The sequence below is a fragment of the Asterias rubens genome, chromosome 10 (assembly GCF_902459465.1).
Source record: "Asterias rubens chromosome 10, eAstRub1.3, whole genome shotgun sequence".
In the NCBI taxonomy this organism is placed as follows: domain Eukaryota; kingdom Metazoa; phylum Echinodermata; class Asteroidea; order Forcipulatida; family Asteriidae; genus Asterias; species Asterias rubens.
Genome location: NC_047071.1, coordinates 15,041,976 through 15,062,669, shown reverse-complemented (window position 1 = coordinate 15,062,669; position 20,694 = coordinate 15,041,976). Strand labels below are relative to the sequence as shown.

General features: G+C 37.7%; 2 protein-coding genes across 2 annotated transcripts in view; one reads left to right on the top strand and one right to left on the bottom strand.

Annotated features, from left to right (window-relative positions):
• The first annotated feature begins 2,519 nt into the window (after positions 1–2,519).
• LOC117295899 lies at positions 2,520–4,779 on the top strand. The gene is made up of 2 exons (XM_033778688.1): positions 2,520–2,695; positions 3,399–4,779. The coding sequence occupies exons 1-2, from the start codon at positions 2,681–2,683 to the stop codon at positions 4,665–4,667; spliced, it is 1,284 nt and encodes a 427-aa protein (XP_033634579.1). The 5' UTR covers positions 2,520–2,680; the 3' UTR covers positions 4,668–4,779.
• A 1,247-nt stretch (positions 4,780–6,026) lies between these two features.
• The window catches only part of LOC117295692, a 28,301-nt gene continuing 13,633 nt past the window's right edge, over positions 6,027–20,694 (bottom strand). The window contains exons 10-16 of the mRNA XM_033778403.1: positions 20,225–20,280; positions 17,417–17,776; positions 15,901–16,035; positions 15,583–15,654; positions 13,801–13,839; positions 12,666–12,707; positions 6,027–12,058 (exon numbers count right to left, since the gene is read on the bottom strand). Coding sequence (XP_033634294.1) covers positions 11,885–12,058; positions 12,666–12,707; positions 13,801–13,839; positions 15,583–15,654; positions 15,901–16,035; positions 17,417–17,776; positions 20,225–20,280 — 878 coding nt within the window. The 3' untranslated portion in view covers positions 6,027–11,884. The remainder of the gene's footprint in view (positions 12,059–12,665; positions 12,708–13,800; positions 13,840–15,582; positions 15,655–15,900; positions 16,036–17,416; positions 17,777–20,224; positions 20,281–20,694) is intronic.

The following is a 20,694-nucleotide window of genomic DNA, read 5'->3' as shown; positions in this document are numbered from 1 at the left end:
ACGTCTTTCTGAAATACGGTATCAGGGAAAGACGGATTTCTGAGATACGGTATCAGGGCATGACGTCTTTCCGTTATACGGTTTCAGGGAAAGACGTCTTTCCGAGATACGGTATCAGGGAAAGTCGTCTTTCTGAGATACGGTATCGGGTAAAGACGTCTTTCCGTAATACGGTATCAGGGAAAGACGTCTTTCCGTAAAACGGTTTCAGGGAAAGACGTCTTTCTGAGATACGGTTTCAGGGAAAGACGTCTTTCCGTAATACGGTTTCAGGGAAAGACGTCTTTCCGAGATATGGTATCAGGGAAAGACGTCTTTCTGAGATACGGTATCAAGGAAAGTCGTCTTTTTGAGACACGTTTTTAGGGAAAGACGGATTTCTGAGATACAGTGTCAGGGAAAGACGTCTTTTTGAGATAATGGTATCGGTGAAAGACGTCTTTCCGTAATACGTTTTCCTGGAAAGACGTCTTTCCGTTCTACGGTATCAGGGAAAGACGTCTTTCTGAGATACGGTTTCAGGGAAAGACGGATTTCATAGATACGGTATCAGGGAAAGACGTCTTTCATAGATACGATATCAGGGAAAGACGTCTTTCATAGATACGATATCAGGGAAAGACGTCTTTCATAGATACGGTATCAGGGAAAGACGTCTTTCTGAGATACGGTATCAGGGAAAGGCGTCATTCTGAGATACGGTATCGGGGAAAGACGTCTTTCTGAGAGGTACTAACTCGGAACACGTCTGAAATATCACGGTATTCCGTCTTTTCCTGATAAAATAACTCGGAAAAGCGGCAACTCGGAAGGTCACTTTAAGCTTCCGTAAGGAAGCTTAAAGTGACCATCCGTGTTTCCGAGTTTCTGAGATAATTATCTCGGAAAGACATGTTTCCCTAATAATAAGACGTCTTTCCGTGATATTTTATCTTGGAAAGACGTCTTTCCCTGATATCTTATCTTCGAAAGACGTCTTTCCAAGATAGTTCCTAATATCTTATCTTGGAAAGACGTCTTTCCAAGATAAGATATCAGGGAAAGACGTCTTTCCAAGAAAAGGTATCAGGAAAAGACGTCTTTCCAAGATAAGATATCAGGGAAAGACGTCTTTCCAAGATAAGGTATCAGGGAAAGACGTCTTTCCAAGATAAGATATCAGGGAAAGACGTATTTCCAAGATATGATATCATGGAAAGACGTCTTTCCAAGATAAGGTATCTGAGGGTAAGACGTCTTTCCAAGATAAGATATCAGGGAAAGACGTCTTTCCAAGATAAAATATCACGGAAAGACGTCTTATTATTAGGGAAACATGTCTTTCCGAGATAATTATCTCAGAAACTCGGAAACACGGATGGTCACTTTAAGCTTCCGTACATAAGTCCACAATTTCTCTTCATTTGGTTTTCAGAGCAAATTGTATCACTGACTTTATTTTATTTTCATGTTATCCCTGATCGTAAGCCACCAGTCGCAGTAGGCCAGCTTTCAGCTGCTTATGGCAATGCTCAATAATTATGGTCTTATACACGTACACCAATAGTTTTTAACTTTTTAGTTTTAAGTCGTCTTGCAAATGCATGGCCAGCATCTGAGACCAGATGTATGATGAAAAATTCGCTTTTTGCAGCGAATGGGAAAATCTTGGCCTATAAAAAAACCCACTAAAATAAAAGAGAAAAATTCGCGACTCGCCATCATCCGCGCCCTCTATGTTCATTTATGGTCAGTTCGTCAAAACTTTTGTTCGTTGATTCCGAAATATTTTGTCCTTTACAAAATTTGTCCTTTACAAAATTTGTCCTTTACAAAATTTGTCCTTTACACAATTTGTCTTTAGTTTGACGCCCTCAATGTTTGTTTCGGTTTTTTTAACGTAGCTTGTGCAATTTTAGTTTACCTTGGTGGATTTTAGGTAAGAATTAAAAAAATATATGAGGTGTAATTTTTTTTAAGGATAATTTTTTAATTTTTTATTTAAAAACATTTCGTATAATTATTTTTCAGGGCAAACTACGGAAGCTTAAAGTGACCATCCACGTTTCCGCGTTTCCGAGATACAACATAATAGAAAGACGGAATACCATGGTACTTTCCCTGACATTGTATCTCGGAAAGACGTCTTTCCCTGATAAAGGATCTCGGAAATACATCTTTCCCTGATATTGGATCTTGGAAAGACGTCTTTCCCTGATATTGGATCTCGGAAATACATCTTTCCCTGATATTGGATCTCGGAAATACATCTTTCCCTGATATAGGATCTAGGAAATACATCTTTCCCTGATATTGGATCTTGGAAAGACGTCTTTCCCTGATATTGGATCTCGGAAATACATCTTTCCCTGATATTGGATCTCGGAAATACATCTTTCCCTGATATAGGATCTAGGAAATACATCTTTCCCTGATATTGGATCTTGGAAAGACGTCTTTCCCTGATATTGGATCTCGGAAAGACGTCTTTCCCTGATATAGGATCTCGGAAAGACGTCTTTCCCTGATATAGGATCTCGGAAAGACGTCTTTCCCTGATATCGTATTTTGGAGGTCTTTAGTCATCGTGATAGTGATACACCATGTACATCATCGACTGACTATAACGATTCCTATAGCCCTGTGCTGTAATCATAATTTTGTCGGCCTATACCCTTGGTTTGAACGTCTGGGAATCATCATGTTTCTTGAATTGGTAAGTACAATTATTGGTATCATGGTACTCTTGTCAAGCTTGTGATTTATCTTAAGTTGTCGGACAGCACTACTTGACAGTGCTATTATTTATATATAATATAACGGGAGTATACAAATATTACTTAATTTACGCAGATACGTCATGTGATTGAATGTGAGCCCGTATGACACTAATAGAATAAAATAATAGAATAGAATTTGTTTACAGTCACCCCGTCGTCAGGAATCATTACACGATATCCAGAGGGTGACAACGGGAATCATCCCCCTCACAATTTTTTAATTTTTTTAAATTTCTTTTAATTGTTTATTTTATTTTATTTATTTTTTGACGGAGGAGGAAGACAAATTTTGTCTTAAATGTTCAGGGAATGAATATAATATCGTGTATCTCCATCGCAAGCTATCAGCTACCCATACGGGTAACCTTTTAGTTCACGATACTTTAAAAAATGCTCGAGCCCTCTTGTACCCCCCCCCCCCCCCGGAAAACTTGGTTCTGGATTCGCATTTGGCAACATTTGTCAGTCTTTAAACTCACAAAAGTGTACAGGTTACATGCAAGTTAAAAGTACCCGGGCCTATTAATTTATTATCATTACTAAATAGGACGTACGTCCTGATTTTAGTTGTTAATTTTCTATTGTAATTGTATTTTGTTTTTTAATTGTTAATAATAATATGTACCTTCATCATTTTAGGTAATGTTGACACTACTTGTTCAAGACGTCATTGCACCCCACCAGCATCATGATCTTGCAGGGTACAGGGACTTCTATATTCATGGCCTCAACAGACAACAACTGATTTCCCATTATTTCCTGCTTGGTTATACTGCAGTACAAATCTGTTCCATCCTCGCCCTTCATCATAACATTTGGCTGAGTGTACGTCATCTGCGCAGGTTAATGTGGGCCCAGGGTTTACGAATACATAGACAACATGCTCGAATCCGTGATATTGTATCTGCTATGAGAACTGAAATAAGTGGAAGTGGAAGGTTACTCGGCTATCGTCTGATGTGGCACAGGTTGAACTTTCAATACGGACTACGAGTAACACAAAATACTACAAGATTGCTTCTAGGCATCCTTGATCCAGCAGGAGTGGGGTTAAGAGCACGTGGTCGACTTTTTCGAAGACAATATTCTTGTTCCGGGCCTAACCATCTATGGCATATCGACGGCTATGACAAACTTAAACAATTCGGATTTGCAATTCACGGGGCCATTGATGGATTTTCACGTAAAGTCTTGTGGCTACGTGTGGGCGCAAGTAATAATAATCCAGAGTTAATAGCTGGCTTGTTCTTGAAGCAAGTGAAGCAGGCAAGAGGAATGCCAACAATTCTTCGGTGTGACAGAGGAACTGAAAATAGCATTGTGAGAGTTCTACAGATGGGTCTTCGAATGGATCATCATGATGAGCTTTCCGGATTTCGAAGTTTCATGTATGGGCGATCAACAAGTAATCAGCGAATTGAATGCTTTTGGTCCCAGTTCCGACGAATGGTTGCACAGTTCTGGATAAACTTTTTCAAAGATGTGAGGGACAGAGGTCTTTTTGACAATAGCAATGGGATACATGTTGAGTGTGTCAGATTTTGTTTTACATCACTGTTGCAGGCTGAATTCGACAGAGCTGTTCGCATGTGGAATAACCATTCAATTCGTCACCAGCTTCACAGAGAGTGTCCATCAGGTAAACCGAATATGTTGTATCATACACCGGAACTCTATGGGAGTACTGACCGGCTAAAACCATTGCTGGTCAGTGATGATGAACTTTATGAAGTCGAGGTCCAGTATAGCAGAACGTATCATCAGTATGGATGTAGCGATCAGTTTGTGGATGTGCTCAGAGAGATTGTAGGTGAAGATATTTCTAACTTTGAAATGCCATCAACAGCAGAAGAAGCACTGTTACTGTATCGACAGATTCTTGAAGTAATTGATCTTCTCTCGGATTAACAGTGAAGAATTAAAGAAGTTAAAACTTACCACCTACCCAAATTGGCATGTCATTGTTTCCAAACGTGATGTAAATAATAGGTAACTATAAACAAATAAATAGTAATATTTGCGGGTACAACCATGTAATAAAACTCTTTTGTGGGAGTGTTGGCTCTGAAAAGAGCCGGTTTGGTCTCGACGTTTTGAGCAGTATATTCTGCAGACTGCTCGAAACGTCGAGACCAAACCGGCTCTTTTCAGAGCCAACACTCCCACAAAAGAGTTTTATGGTTGTACCCGCAAATATTACTATTTATTTGTTTATAGTTACCTATATATCCACACCATGCAAAGCTTCAAACACCATTTACTCGAGGAAATGGAAGTCATTTAAGTATAGCATTAGCTTACATCCAGTATGGACAAACAGTTAGAGTTTTTCAAATCCTCCACATTATTATTATTGAACAATTTTCACTGAATTGTAACTGTTACATTAATGCACATCGGTCATGTATTTGAAGTGCTGTGTTGTTAAAAATCGTTTCATTGTCATGTATGCAGACCTACATACTTTTAACTGTTTTTCACAAACCATGCACATTTACAAAAACATAAAAAGACGAACAACTGTCCTGTTGCTACAGAATATTATGTGTTTACACTCGGAATGAAACATTAATTTTATCACGCATTGTTAATATAAGATAACACCAGGGCCTAATTGCATGGCTCTGCTTATGGTTAGAGAAAAGTCCTTGCTAACTGTAGCAGAAAAATATGTGCTTATTGCTGGGGTATTAAATTTTTTTGTAGGGAGAGGAATTTTGTTTTGTTGTGCACATGAGTAGGACTACATCACGTACAATAACAAGGATTATGTGTCTATTTGAGTAATGGTCAGCACAAATCCCCCCCGTTTGACCCGTAGCATTGAATAGGATACATATTAAGTGTGGCAATTAGGACAATTAAATTGGGCTGAGATGTAAATTATCGAGAATACTTCACCTGAAGAATTTGATGGTTAAAAGTTTTGAATTAGTAGGATTTGAAACTTTGTATGGTGGAAATACAATTATATAGTGGGGTTTGGTAACACCATGTTATGATAGTCTCTATAGTTTTGAATTAGTAAACAAACGTTCCTGTGACCTGAAAACAGTTGACGACAATCAAGAAGTCAACTTAATCATGTGTTTATATAAATAAAGATTCAAAGTGACTCCTTAAAATTATGCAGTCCCTATTTCATTGAGACCCCCTCCTATCAGAATTATTCCCACATACCCCCGAGTCCTATAGTTCCCTTGGGACACCCCCATCACAGTCCTGGTTCCAAATGAGACCCCCCCCCCCCCCCCCGAGGTAAAGAACTATTCCCATTCAGACCCTTCTCCATCACACAATACATGTACTTTGTTCAACGTGACTTCGACATGGAGACCCCCCGCCATGGGAAAAGTGGCTATGGAAGAAAGGAGTCGAGTACCAGAGCTACCACGAACGATATTTCAGGACCAATAAAGTGAAACAGCGCCCTCATGTGATGATTAAAGCTATTGAAGCCAACAACTATTTAAAGTGATCAATATCAACAATTTCACTCAACTATTTTTTGCCAAAAGTCAATGTATGTAAAAACTTTATATTCAAATTAATAGAGACATCACGTTGTTCAGTTTGTATTTGTTATACATAATAAAAGCAAAGAATTAAAGAAAATAAGTTGTCATTCTTCAGCTTTTCCAAAGAAACTTTGCTTTTATCCGAAACCTTTATTTCAACTAATCTACTGAAATTATGCATGTGACTTATACACTTTGTTATACATAACTATTCCAGATTTTGTCTTCATCTGGGTTAGGATTGCCTCCACAGTGTCGGTTATTTCTTCTTCAGTTAATCCGTTGAACATTCATGCACTCTTCAGATTCAGCACTCAAAAGCAACAGTTTGAAAGGTTCAAATCGAATTTTCCAAAATGAGCTTTGCTATAGACCATGACCATCAAGTAGTTGTTCGATGTTGAAACTGACTTAATAATAATATACAAAAATTATAAAGATATCGACTAAGTATAATAACACCGATGGGGCCCTTGTCAATAGTCTGACAGCCCATTGGTGGTCCGATCGAGCGGCGGACTATTGAGCTGTCGCCAATGGGTAGGCCTACACAAAATGTCGGACTAATAGACTGTCAGAACATCGAGCGGCCCCCTGCAATCGGGCTAGGTTGTTCAATTATTACGAGAGCCCGGTATTAAAGCTTGGCGGTCACAGGGTCAACTTCCACTCTCGAAATTTTGTGTCTGTTTTGTTCACCCATTAAGCTTCCATAATTTACTACGGTCACCTTGCGCGCACCTAGGGGTGCATCGCGAAGCGGCATCCCGCACTGACTGGATCGAAAGAGGGTCATGCCCCCTTTCATTGAAGCTCCCGGCTGAAATGTTTGTACTCCCATTCAAACAGTCACGCCCCAGTTGATTTTGTTGTTGTTGCTTTTTTTTCATTTTCTTTTTGTTATGTTTGTTTGTTTGTTTGGTTTATTTCCATTTGCAAAACTTGAAAATAACATCAGTGTTATATTAGTAATGACAAATGTAATAAGTAAGGTACAAATGGAGGTAACATCCAGAGGAGGTATAACCCTCCTGTAGTAAGTGGAGTACCTAGACTGCGTTTGGTTCAAAAAATATTAATTGCATGCGAAAATGCATAATAAAAAAAGAAAAAGATATAAATACTTTCCCGAGGTCAACTAATAATAAGACTAAAATTAATAATTTTTATTGAATTACATGAACAGTTAGTGCAAAGAAAACTTGTATACTTGTCCAAATAAAACTCATTGAGATGGGTAAGGTAAAGCTTCCTAGATATACCGGGAAATTCATTTCTCAGGCAAACAGGAAGGGAGTTGACCATTTTTGGTAGAAGTTTACGATAATTGGAAGAAACCACATCCACTCTACAAATATCATTATCAGTAAGACGGATAAGATTATCTTGTCTTGTAGCAAAAGGATGAGGGGAAAGGAAAATACGAAGATTGACTTAAATTAACCGGGAGCAAATTGTTAGTTATAATCAATGAATGGCAATTTTTGGACATTAAAAATTATCTTCCAGCTTCAGAAGTTTATATTTGAAACAAAGAGGAGTGGTATGTGCATTGTTGTACTGGACATGACACGCATTACGAATACATTTATTTTGAAGAGAGTTATAAGTCTTTTCAACAAGGAGGGTAAAAGTTTGCTCAGTTCACGCTTTAGGGTCCGCATTATACTGACTATGATTCTATGATTCGCTGCCGAAGAGCACATTATTTCCCTGTAATTTAATCCAAGCTATGGGAATAAACTTGTAGCAATAAATCCCGTTCCATGTTATCCAAACATTGCAAAATACCGACAATAAGTGCACGACTTTACGTCCAAGGCTTTTGAATGACAACATGTCTGTAGTAAGTGGCGGCCGCAAGATACTAAGTGGCGGCCGTAATAAGTGGCGGCCGGCCGCGAGTCACGTAACGGCGCCCTCTAGTTCTTATACTCTATGGTCTAGCTATACGGACGGATAAAGCCCGGTTCATACTTCATGCGAAAGCGAACTTTCTTGCGTCACAATTGGAAACCCGTGCGTACTGATTGTTGCGTCACAAACATTTGCTTTGCATTCGCTTTTGCGTGAAGTATGAACCGGGCTTACGACTATAACTAAAAAACACAACAAAAACGTGACAGACAGGCATCAAACAGGCAGCATAGGATCTTTTCGTATAGGAGAAAGTGGCATTTATTGGGTTGGAGCATGGAGGTAGGGAATGGTTGGAGAGGCAGTGAAGTATAGGACCCATACCAATAAGACACCCCCACCTCCCGCACACACACTCTCATGTGTGTGTTGGTCCATGTCAGACATAAAGTAATCAATCAAAAACTCATTTTATTTCATCCCTTCATCTTGTTTTTTATTAAAATTAATCATCAATTGATCTAGTGATCAGACAAAACAATTTTTGATTTTTTCCAAAAAGGTTGTTATCATTTTACCAGTATTTACATAATTTTTTTTAAAATAGTGATTATAAGTCTGTTCACATGTAAATCTCTAAAGGCATAAAGCTAAATTATAACTTTTATTTAAAAATAAACACTTTTTGTGAAGAATATAACTATGTTTTGACTAACAACACTGTACAAAATACTTAACTTGCTTTGGCATAAACGTTGATCATATAAATATAAATCACTATCTAGTAAGGTTTGTGGTAACACTATGTAATGATAAACAATGTATTTTACCAATATTTACACACTCTTCAATTATTTTTCAAAATCGTGATTACAAATCTGTTCATGCGTCAATCTCTAAAGGCATGTAACTTTTATCAAAATAAACCCTTTCTGTCAATCAATAACTGATTCAATTTTAATCCTTCATCTGTTTTTTTATTAAAATAAATCATCTTTAGGCTAGTGGTCATAAAAAACTTTTCATTATTTATCAAAATGGCTGGTATTATCTGACAAAAATTAGCATAGATTTAAGTTATTTTTAAAAACGGTGATTACAAATCTAGTGTAAATCTCCAAAGGCATAAAACTAAACTCTAACTTTTATTTAAAAATAAACACTTTTTGTGAAGAATATAACTATGTTTTGACTAACAACACTGTACAAAATACTTAACTTGCTTTGGCATAAACGTTGATCATATAAATATAAATCACTATCTAGTAAGGTTTGTGGTAACACTATGTAATGATAAACAATGTATTTTACCAATATTTACACACTCTTCAATTATTTTTCAAAATCGTGATTACAAATCTGTTCATGTGACAATCTCTAAAGGCATGTAACTTTTATCAAAATAAACCCTTTCTGTCAATCAATAACTGATTCAATTTTAATCCTTCATCTTTGTTTTTATTAAGATAAATCATCTATAGGCTAGTGGTCAGAAAAAACTGTTAATTATTTATCAAAATGGCTGGTAATATCTGACAAAAATGTGCATAGATTTCAGTTAATTTTAAAAACGGTGATTACAAATCTAGTGTAAATCTCCAAAGGCATAAAACTAAACTCTAACTTTTATTTAAAAAATCACACACTTTCTGTCAAGAAAATAACTATGTTTGGACTAACAACACGATACAAAATACTTAACTCTCTTTGGCATAAACGTTGATCATACATATCAATCGCTATCTAGTAAGGTTTGCGGAACACTATGTAATGATAAACTCTCTTTGAGTAGGGGAGGGGGTTCTGAAAACTACCATTCTACTGAAAAAAAACCATTCTCCTGAAGACGATAGAATATACAGATCGAAACGTAGAGTTGAAACCAACTGTTCTTTTATTTCAGAACCACCCCAACTCACAGAGATTTACACGGTGTTACCTAGACTTAATGACAAGTCGTTAGTCAGTGTTTAAATAAACACCGACTAACAACTTGTTTGTCCGCCAGTGCTGCCTATATAACACACATCCTGCCGTTCATGCAACAGTCACAGTGTGATTATGCATTCACATGCAACGGTCGTAGGTAGCGTGTGACTTGGTCGAGTAATTCACACACACTATATTGGGATCGAGGATGTACATACCTTTTCCGCAACTAGGGTGGCATACGCGCGTGGTACATAGAGCGGTGGGCGGCGAAAAACCACTCAACAATTACCGACTTGATTTCAAGTCGGGGGGGTGGGGTTCTAGGTATACCGCAAACCTGACTAGATCATTATTTCCACCATGCAAAGTTCAAATCCTATTCAATCACCTACCTTGCGAGTTATTTGTATCCTGGTTGTGTTTGAATCATGGCACATATCAATAGAAAGCTTAACCCTCTTCTTTACAACAAGACCACATTTGTAACAATCATTTGTTTTGGGGCTCAGCAACTTCGTTGTGAATGATGAGGGTTCTGAAACTTAACGTACCAAATCTGCATACATTCATGCATGGTCGGGGAGTACTGAACACTGCTGTTCAAATCTCACAAACAGTGAGTTATTGGCACTGCTCACTTTATAAGTGGCAATTTGGTGTCTGCTCCATACATTATCATGCCACGTTGATCCATCTCAAGATTACCAGCTTAAGCATGATATTTCATAGCACTTGGCACGATATGTTTGGAAAAGAGCAAATTGTCACTTTGATTAAGTGAGCAGTACCAAAGGCCAATATTCTCACTATTTATGACCCCCCAGCACTTCACAACAGAGTTGCTGACCCCTAAAGCAAGTGATTGTTACAAATGTGGTCTTCTAATAAGCTTTCTTATTGATATGTGCCATGATATAAACAGGACATAAATAATAAAATTATAGGTGATTGAAAAAGGTACAAACAAAAAAAAGAAATTGCACAATTAAATCAAAACTAAACAACCTATTACCTCTTGAAATTTTGCTGATTGGAATAAAACACCTATAAGTGGGTAGTGATTAAAAACACTACACAATTTTGCCTCTAGAAGTACAACCAGTGGGACAGATTGACCCTTGGAGGCGTCTGTGAGATTGACCCCTGGAGGCGTGATGATCTGACACGGAGTGACCCAATACACACATCATGAAAAGGGGAAACAATGCCCCACTTGATTCCATTTTTGTGTTTCAGAGATTACCGGGTCCTTCTAAATATCCCTCCAAATATACCCCATAATTTCACATTTTCCTATGCAGAGATCTTAACTTTATGTTGAAGGTATGTATTATGTGTCGATTCATGGCGTGACGGTCTGTACAGAAAGAACTTTAATCTGCAGCAAACAACAGTTTTTGTATAGCATAGCCAGAAGTTCTAACAAGCGGCCATCTCTCGTTCTAACTCCTTTTTATATCTACCTCTGTGGTTGGTGTAACCATAGACATGGTGTGCCCAGCAGAAGGTCGTAAGCAATGAACACTCACAATTGTATTTCAAACAAATTCAGTTTGAATGGTTTGATCATTTCTCAAACGTGTATTAGTCAAAGTACGGAATTTAAATTCAGCATAGGAATGAATAAGGATATATTAAGCAGTTATTCATGACTGTTACAAATCGTGAATCTTACTCATGAATGTCACAAATCTAGTCATTGTATTGCTTACGACCTTCTGCCGGGAACACTGTTGTACGTGGTGCCCAGCAGAAGGTGGTAGAGCCTTATGAACATCTGCCGGGCACACAACGAACTGAAACATTTAAAAAATATCTTCAAAAGATTGTGCGAACACTCTGAATGTGTTCCTTACAAAATGGGCATTCCCGGGAGTTGTCTTGAAAGTGTGTGGCACAGGGCATACACATGGAATGTCCACAGGGGAGGAAAAAAGCTGTCTTTTCCCTGTCAGCACAAATGTGACAAATAGGTGTCTTCTTGAATGTCACCTATTAAAAAAATATATATAAAAAGTAGTCACACACTTTTTCCCTTACACATTTTAAAGCCAGAACTGATTGATCGTAGCTTATCAGCTCAGAGCACATCCAAAAATATGTAGCCAGCCTATGTCTGTTATTCACACAGACTGAATTTGTGTAATCGCACACACACTTGTTATTTGCACATAGTCCTGTCTGCAGAAGGTGCTTGACTTTTGTTGCAACACTGTCTTAATTTTGTATTGTTACTAAATACTATCCTGGATGTTCGAGGCATCTTTTCTTAGAACTAAAGTTCTTTGCAAATATCAAACAATTTCATCACTTTCACTTAATTAGGCGCTGAAACTGTTCGCTACTTGCAATGACAGCTGAGAAATCAGCACTAAGACAGCTGATTGTATTTATTGCTTGTCTGAAATGTGAAAGCTACGGAGAGTGATTGATAGACTAGTGCCATTAAACTACACTGGCAGTGAATAATAAACATACTCAGAAACTTGACAATATCAACAGATCAGTCGAAGATTCTATATCAGCTAGTGTGGCTTCTTCATTGTATTATGAAATTCAACAAGAGTTGCTTTTACAGGTTAGCTCAAGAAATACTTACAGTGGGAGTTCCTGTAGGGAGGGAATCTGCCACTCTTTCAGGCTAAAAAATAAAAGAGGAGGGACAAATTACTATTTATAAATACCCCAGACAGATTCGCTATTCCTATTGGTACGTGTAAAGAGTATGTCACATAGGGACGACGGCTGATAAACAGACTGTAGCTGGAGCGGTTTTAGAAATGCATGCATTCTATTACCGAATGTGATTTTTTTTCCAGTTGCAAGTGCAGACTAGGTGGACAAACTTGACTGTTGCATAATGTGCAATTTTACCCTTTGCAAAATGCAGCCTGAGCCTGTTTTAAGTCGCAAAAGGACTGTGCCTTGAGCTTGGTCCTTTATTGCACGGTCAAGATTCTAACAAAAAACTGCGAAAACTGGGGTTTTAAATGTTAACACTGTTATTGGGGAAACCGTTGTGGCAATTCTTTTGGTGTTAAAGTAACACCCTTTATATTCAATTGTGTCGGCAGAGAAACTAATTTTGTGGTGGTGTTTTGAGAGATCAATGATACTGATTGGACAGTTGAGGATGTATAGCTTCGTCTTGCACGGTTGTTTCCATCGAGTTTTGTTCACTAATGAAAAGTAATCGTATTTAATTGTTCATTTGAGAATGTAATTAGTATGAGTAATTATGGGAGCACAACATACGATCAGAATACTATCTTCCAGGATGTTTTTGAAACGTTCATCGAAAATGGTAAGTGAGTTTTCAACGTGTATTTTGACCCCAATAAAATTACAAACTTTCAGTACTTTACGTGTGTATGCAGTATTGTACGTCACTATGAACACAAATGGAAGGCATCTGCTATTTTTCATAGCTTATGGTTTAGCTACTTAATAGAGCCTGATCTATCACTCAGTTCGGTGTGGTTTTATTGAGCACCAGACTCAATAAATAGTTATTAAATAACACCAAGGGTGTATACCGGGAAAGAATAACAATTAACACTGTTGGTGTTATTTTTCACTTTTTTGTTTTTGCAGTGTACAAATAAACAGTTTTCATACTGTTAGAGGGGGCAAAGACATGAAAAATAAGCATTGTCAAATTGTCCTGATGACCCATTGTAGGTCTTTGGATTAACTCCCAACAAAATTGAAAACTCATGTGACAAGATACTTACAGTAGGATTTCCTGTTCGCATTGGCACTGGTACTGCCGCCTAAAAAGAGAATGACAGCATACATATAATAATTGATTTACACACCTTTGACTACAGCAGAGAGGTATATTAATGAACTTGGCTTTCATACGGTATGCATTTTTCACACAGACTTGGAAGGAAGGCAAAAACCTGAAAGACAGAAGTACGTGTATTTTGGAGTACACACCAGTGCTTGTTATAGGCACTGAACACGTTTTGTAAATGTCAAAGACCAGTATTCTCACTTGGTGTATCCCAACATATGCATAAAATAACGAGCCTGTGAAAATTTGGGTTCAATTGGTCATTGAAGTTGCAAGAAAATGATGAAAGAAAAAACAGCCTCGTTGTACAATTAGTGTGCTTTCAGATAGGAATAAAAGGCTTCTGGCCAGAAGTCTTTTATTATTTTAGTGAGAAATCACCTCTTTCTCAAGAACTACGTTACTTCAGAGGGAGTCGTTTCTCACAATGTTTTATACTATCAACAGCTCTCCGTTGCTCATTACCAAGTAAGATTTTGTGCTTATATATATTTTGAGTAATTACAAAACGCGTTCAGTGCCTTTAACCGAGGAATGCAGTATAAAAAGAGCTGCATGTGTTTGACGTGTCATACAAGATGATCAATACTCATAAATACCAATTAGGTAATTTTCAAATTTTTATAATTCAGAACCAGAAGCTGACTTAGTGAATACTAGTGTATAACACCCTCAAAATGTCACACTTTTGGTGGTTACTAAGAAACTTAGAATGGATATTGATAGCCTTTTATCCCCAGGGATAATGTGAACTAGTTCTTAAAACACAGCTGGTTTTCCCTTGGTGTGTGGTCAACTCCTATCTCCCGCTCAGACATGGTCATGTGATGTAGGATGCCTTTCTGGGTTAGAGCTTGGACTTTTTCCCTTGGATTCGCGTTTGATCTACAACTTCTACTTTCTACGCCTTTGGAACTTTATTTCTTTTTTTTGTGGCCTTCATTTTAATAATTCTATTCATATTTGGTTACTAGACAATATTTTGTTAGTAACCCCTTTGCCTTAATTATACACTTTGCTTTTGATTGTTTGAGAGTTTAAATTGAAGTCAATAAAAAACATTTTTATTGATGCTTGATTGTAAATTGACTTGATACACGTTTTAATTATTTAATTTTATTGATTTTGTCGAACTGCACCCATTATTATCTGGGGTTACCTTGCTGGTAATACCCTGCGACAACAAATAACCCTAACATGGTTAAAATATTATTGTTCACACACCCCTTTTGTTTATAGGGTTAACCTTTTACACGGTTCTACTTTTTATTTTGTTCCACTGTTTAGGCAGGGTTCGATGTTGTTCATTCATTGCAACTATTAAAGTAATGTAGGATGACAAACATTGTGCTTGAATGATCCTGGTACATAAAGTTACCAGCCATTGGCCAGTTTAATAAGGCCAAACATTTAGTGAGCCTAAATGTACTTGCTAAGAAAAAAATTGTTACAAGCAAAAAAACAATTTTGGTGGGTATTAGCTTAATTCATGTACATTTGCCAAGCAGTGACATTCGCTCAGCCACTCCAACTTAAAGTTCACAGAAAATTGAAGGTCAACTGAAAATGAAACGGTAAGAGCTTTTGTTCATCCACAGTTATAACTGCTTTGCAAAGTTCAAGAGCATGAACACTAGTTACAATATACAGGGCAAATGCAAAGCAAATGCATGTCCTTCAATCTTGCTTGTGAGACAAAAAAAACAAAGCAACTTACACTTGGTAATGGTACATGAGTGCTGCCACTTGCTCTGTGTTCTTCAACCCCATCAGGCAGGGAGACATCAAACTGTAAGAGAAATAAATGTATTCTTTGTTCATGAAATAACTAGAGTTCCTCCAGTTTAACGTATTATAGTGAGAAAATGAGAAAAATATGAGATATTAGACAAAGGATATTGATGTCTCTTACCAAACCCACCCACGTGATAACAATTGTACATGATTTTCACATAACATGCATGTAACAGTTTCTGAGTAATAACAGTGTTTTGAAAAGAATGCTTATGTCTCTTCATGAAGAGTCAAATCTTACGTGTTTGAATGATGGCATACTTCCAAAAATATCAGGTAAGTCATCTGATGAAGAGGTATGATGTGTAGACTGTAAAGAAGCAAGAGGGGACCAACCTACCTCTTGTTCTGATTCAGATGATGATGACATACATTCCTGTATGGGGAAAAAAATCACCAAGTTGGACAAAATAAGAAATAGATTTGGCTTGCTTATGAGTATTAAAGACAATGGTTACTACTGTCAGAAACCCAGTGATGTAGTGTGTGGGTATGGGTGTGGGGGAGGGGGGTGCTGGTACATGTCAACCCCACCCCAATAAAAAAATGTCATCTGCTGTTGCCAATTTGGCAACTGGAGAAAGTATTATGTTAAAGAGAATATACAACATTTAAAAACATAAAAAAAACAATATTACCAATATGAAAAATATTACTGGACTGTTACTCGTGAATAAAGTCTGAAGCATCCTGAAAAATAATGGCACTTGGTGTGCTGCACTTTCGCAAGAAAATTTGTATGGTCGGCTAACCAGTATTTTCAAATACTGCCCAAAACATACAATACTTTAGTTTAGTAGGATTTGAAAATTTGCATAATGACAATACGATCTAGAAAAGGTTTGCGGTAGCACTATGTAAAAATCACTCTGTGAGCTTGTTGGTGGGTTTCAAGTAGACGCTGTGGAGGAGTGTGCCATCTGTGTTTCTAGTGATGATGAGTACGTCCATAAAGGGTATCTTTCCGGACTGTTCTTGCTCCATGGTGAACTTGATGCTTGGGTGTTGCTGGTTGAGGTACTGCAGGAATATGAGTAGAGTCAGGTCTGTGGGGCCACACGTCAAAGGTATCGTCTAGGTAGCGTAGCCACGGAACGGACATCTGTGAGGATCCATTGGTGAAGAGAAAATCCACATCAAAACTAACCAAGATGCCAGTGGGTTGGAGGCTCAGGCTGCGGGTGATGTCAACAAGCTGAATTGGAAACATGGTTGGCTGATAGACACACCAGGAGTCACAGTTGAAAACCAACGGTACTTTTCAGAACCACCCCAACTCACAGAGACATTATTACATGTGCTACCGCAAATCTTACTAGATCATATTTTAGTTAGTCTGCATTTTGTTTGCAATCGACTACACACATGTGAACAGCTGCATTGTCTAGCACTACTACATAATGAAGCAATTGAATACCTTTAACATTCTAATTTGTCACATCTCAGGCCCTTAAAATAAAATAGATTTGTCAAACCAAAGCATCATCATTGCACTCTAGGCCCTTAAAATCATATTATTAGTTTTTAAGTGAACCCCCCCCCCCCCCCCGCAAAATACAATATACCCCCAAAACGGAATCAATTAATGCATTAATGTACCCAACAGCCCCCCCCCCTCCCCCCCCCCCCCCAAGTCTCCATACAATGTACTTCCATAAAATGTTTGTGCTTAGATGTTTTGGTTGAGAATTTTGCCAAAACTAAAAATATGATCACTGTACAGTACAGGTTATCTTGAAAGGAATAGATTTCTCTACCTTAGCAGTTGTGAACATATAAATTCGAGTCTTTGATGGGTTGCCATGCTCGGCTATGATCTCAGCGAGGTTAAAACCATCATTATCTTGCCGCAACTGTTGGTAAGTTCCAATGCCATCTAGTTGGAATTGATGCCTCGACCCCATAGGTGAGTTTCCGTTAAGAAAAAAGGCTGCCACACCTTTATCACACAGGTCCTTGTAGCTGGCATTCTCTGCCACTTCTACACATCTTGTCCCACCTCCTTTTGTCGAACGGACTCCCTTATGCTCAGTAGACTCACTTGCACGATGCATCCATCCAAATTGGATCCGTACATCACGTGAACGTTTGTTCTTTGCTTTTCCAGTTTTACTTTTCTGTTGAAAATGTTGAAAGATTAAGTTATATGTCTGGGGCCACATGATTGGTGAAGTAAGTGGCCACATTACGGGCAATTCACAATACAGTGCGCAACCTAATAGTTTTCATTCGGGAGCCCATTTGTGCAGTGCATCTTGGGGGTAAAGGGCAACAATTTTTGTATAAACCAACCACAAACTATCGACGATCAGCAGATGGACAGAGGTACAGAGAAGAGCAAGAGGTCGTGACAGACTGATACAGAATGACAGACACAATTCGACCCAGCTGGTTCATAGTTCTGGCTTGAAATTTCCTTGAACGTGCGATCCTGTTCTGTGTTTATAAAGCAAAGATTATGGGTTTTTTCCAGCATAATCTGATTATATAAAATCTTGGGCGCCAGGGTTTGGACATCAAATATTCCTTATTAATCAGTCAGTTTCGAGCATTAGACTGTGCAAGTCTCGCACAAATTCGAAAATTTTGGCGACCAGTTGGTCCCAAGTACATTGCCTTAACATGCGGAGAAACAAAATTGTGCACTTCAACGGCGCCAAATGTTTGAATATGCACGAGACTTGCACAGTCTATCTCTGAAGTCTGAACGATAACAATTTGTGCAAAAACAGTTGATTATTTCAAGAACTTTACAGAATAATAAAGAATATTTGAAGAGCAAACCCCGGTGCCCAATAATGTACGCGGCCATCAAATGTAGAATCATTTTAAAACAAGCCCTCATATCTAGGACATCAATTTTAACTATACTCGAAAAGGAAAGGCCAACAGGCTACTGGTATGTGAATATTTTTTAAGTCGACCACTTGTTGGAAAAATAGCCTCTTCTCCGTTTAGCAAACATAGGTGGCGCACTGTATTCTGAATCGCCAGTATTGGACAAAACAACCTAGTAGACATCAACCTTTCAAAAAACATATCGATATTGAGATTACCAGTTGAAATACTCACCATTGATACTTCTCACAAACAAGTTTACAAAATGAGCACCTAAAGCATGTTTCATTACAAAGAAATATATTGCCTTATTCAGGTGCGGATCCAGGATTTGTTTTAGGGGGGGCACACCTAAAGTTTGATGCATGATGCAAGGGGTGCTGCAATGATCCAATACACTACAATACATTTCCATACTCTCATACAAAAGCGTATAAAACAACAATTGTTGTTTGATCAAAGACAATGAAAACTTGTAATATAAGTGTACCAAAATGAACGCGCTGCCTCAGATGTATTTACTTTCAGGAAATATTATCTGGGTCAAGACGGTGGTTTACAGGGGTGGAATTATTTTTTAATCAGCCGCCTGTTGTCTAATTTTTGAAATGGCTTCATGAAAGTGATAATAAACATGTGCAACTACAAAGAAAATGTTGTTTTTATTGCAGAAAGCTGCTTATTCACCCTTCCCCATTCTATTGCCATTTTTCTTCTTCTTCAATTTGTTTATATAATTATAGGGCCTATATATATTCCTTTTGCAGAGTATTTAATAACCCGCTCTCTCCGCAGGTTCCTCTTGCCCACTTTTAATTTCTTACATATTATCCTATAAACTGGTTATATTCTTCAAGAATTACATTCATATTCACATAATTTTCTTGTTGCTTACTCAACTCTCTTCACTAGTTATTTTGTTCTTGCCCCCTATTGTGAGTTGCATTGTCTTCAAGCAACTTGCCCTCTAATACACCCTTTCATGTTTCCGGCATTGTTATACCCAGAATGCAGTTACCAGCTTTATGGTCCAGTAATCCACCCTTTTCACACTGACCAACTTATGTCCTCATTACTTTACTCTGATTGGTTCTTAAAGGCAGTGGACACTATTGGTAATTACTCAAAATAATCATTAGAATAAAAACTTACTTGGTAATGAGCAATAGAGAGCTGTTGATAGTATAAAACATTGTGAGAAACGGCTCCCTCTGAAATAACGTAGTTTTCGACGAATTTGATTTCGAGACCTCAAAATTAGAAATTGAGGTCACGAAATCAAGCATCTGAAAGCACACAACTGCGGGTTACAATGGTGTTTTTTCTTTCATTATTATCTCGCAACTTCGACGACCAATTTAGCTCAAATTTTCACAGGTTTGTTATTTTATGCATAATGTTGGGATACACCAAGTGAGAAGACTGGTCTTTGACAATTACCAGTAGTGTCCAGAGTCTTTAACCAACCCATTGTCTGTAAATTAATAACTTTGGTTGGCTATAATTTTTCCGCTTTTTCTGAATACCTTCCCCTATCCTTTGCTCCTCTTTTTGCTATAGATGGATATGTTTTTGTTTGTATTTGTTAATGCCTTTGACGAAGGTCCAGTTTGGATCGAAAGCTAAGGCCATCTACCCTACTAATTTTATATATAAAGGGGGCACATGCCCCCTTGAGTGCTGTCAGTTGATTGTTATTGAAAAATAAAACTGATACTTTTAATTACCTTCTTGGCAAACAGGTCGTCCAACCTGTCTCTAAGGCTCACTTGCCTCTTTAAACCTGTTCAAAAACAAACAGAAAATATGCTGTTGATGATATGCATACATATGTTCATGATTTTTGAGTGACACAATTACATGTAGTTTGCTTTCATATGGTTGCACTTAAAGATGCATGGCCTGTGTTTTGGCCAATTTGACCTGAAAATTTAAATTTAAATGTTAAAAAGCTAGTTTTAAAGATCATAAACAATTCTAAGCTTTCCTTTTATACATTGCACGAAAAAATCCATGATTGATTAGTGGTAGTTGATTAAAAACTAAAAATAACTCACGTGACTGTACACACATTGTACAATGGGGATGTACACATATGTTGTAGTGTATCGTATGTGTTGTGTTTTTAAAAGGTGTTTTATTCATGGTTCCTGGCCTTTAAAATTGAACCTAAAAATAATTTGTGTTACAATGGCTG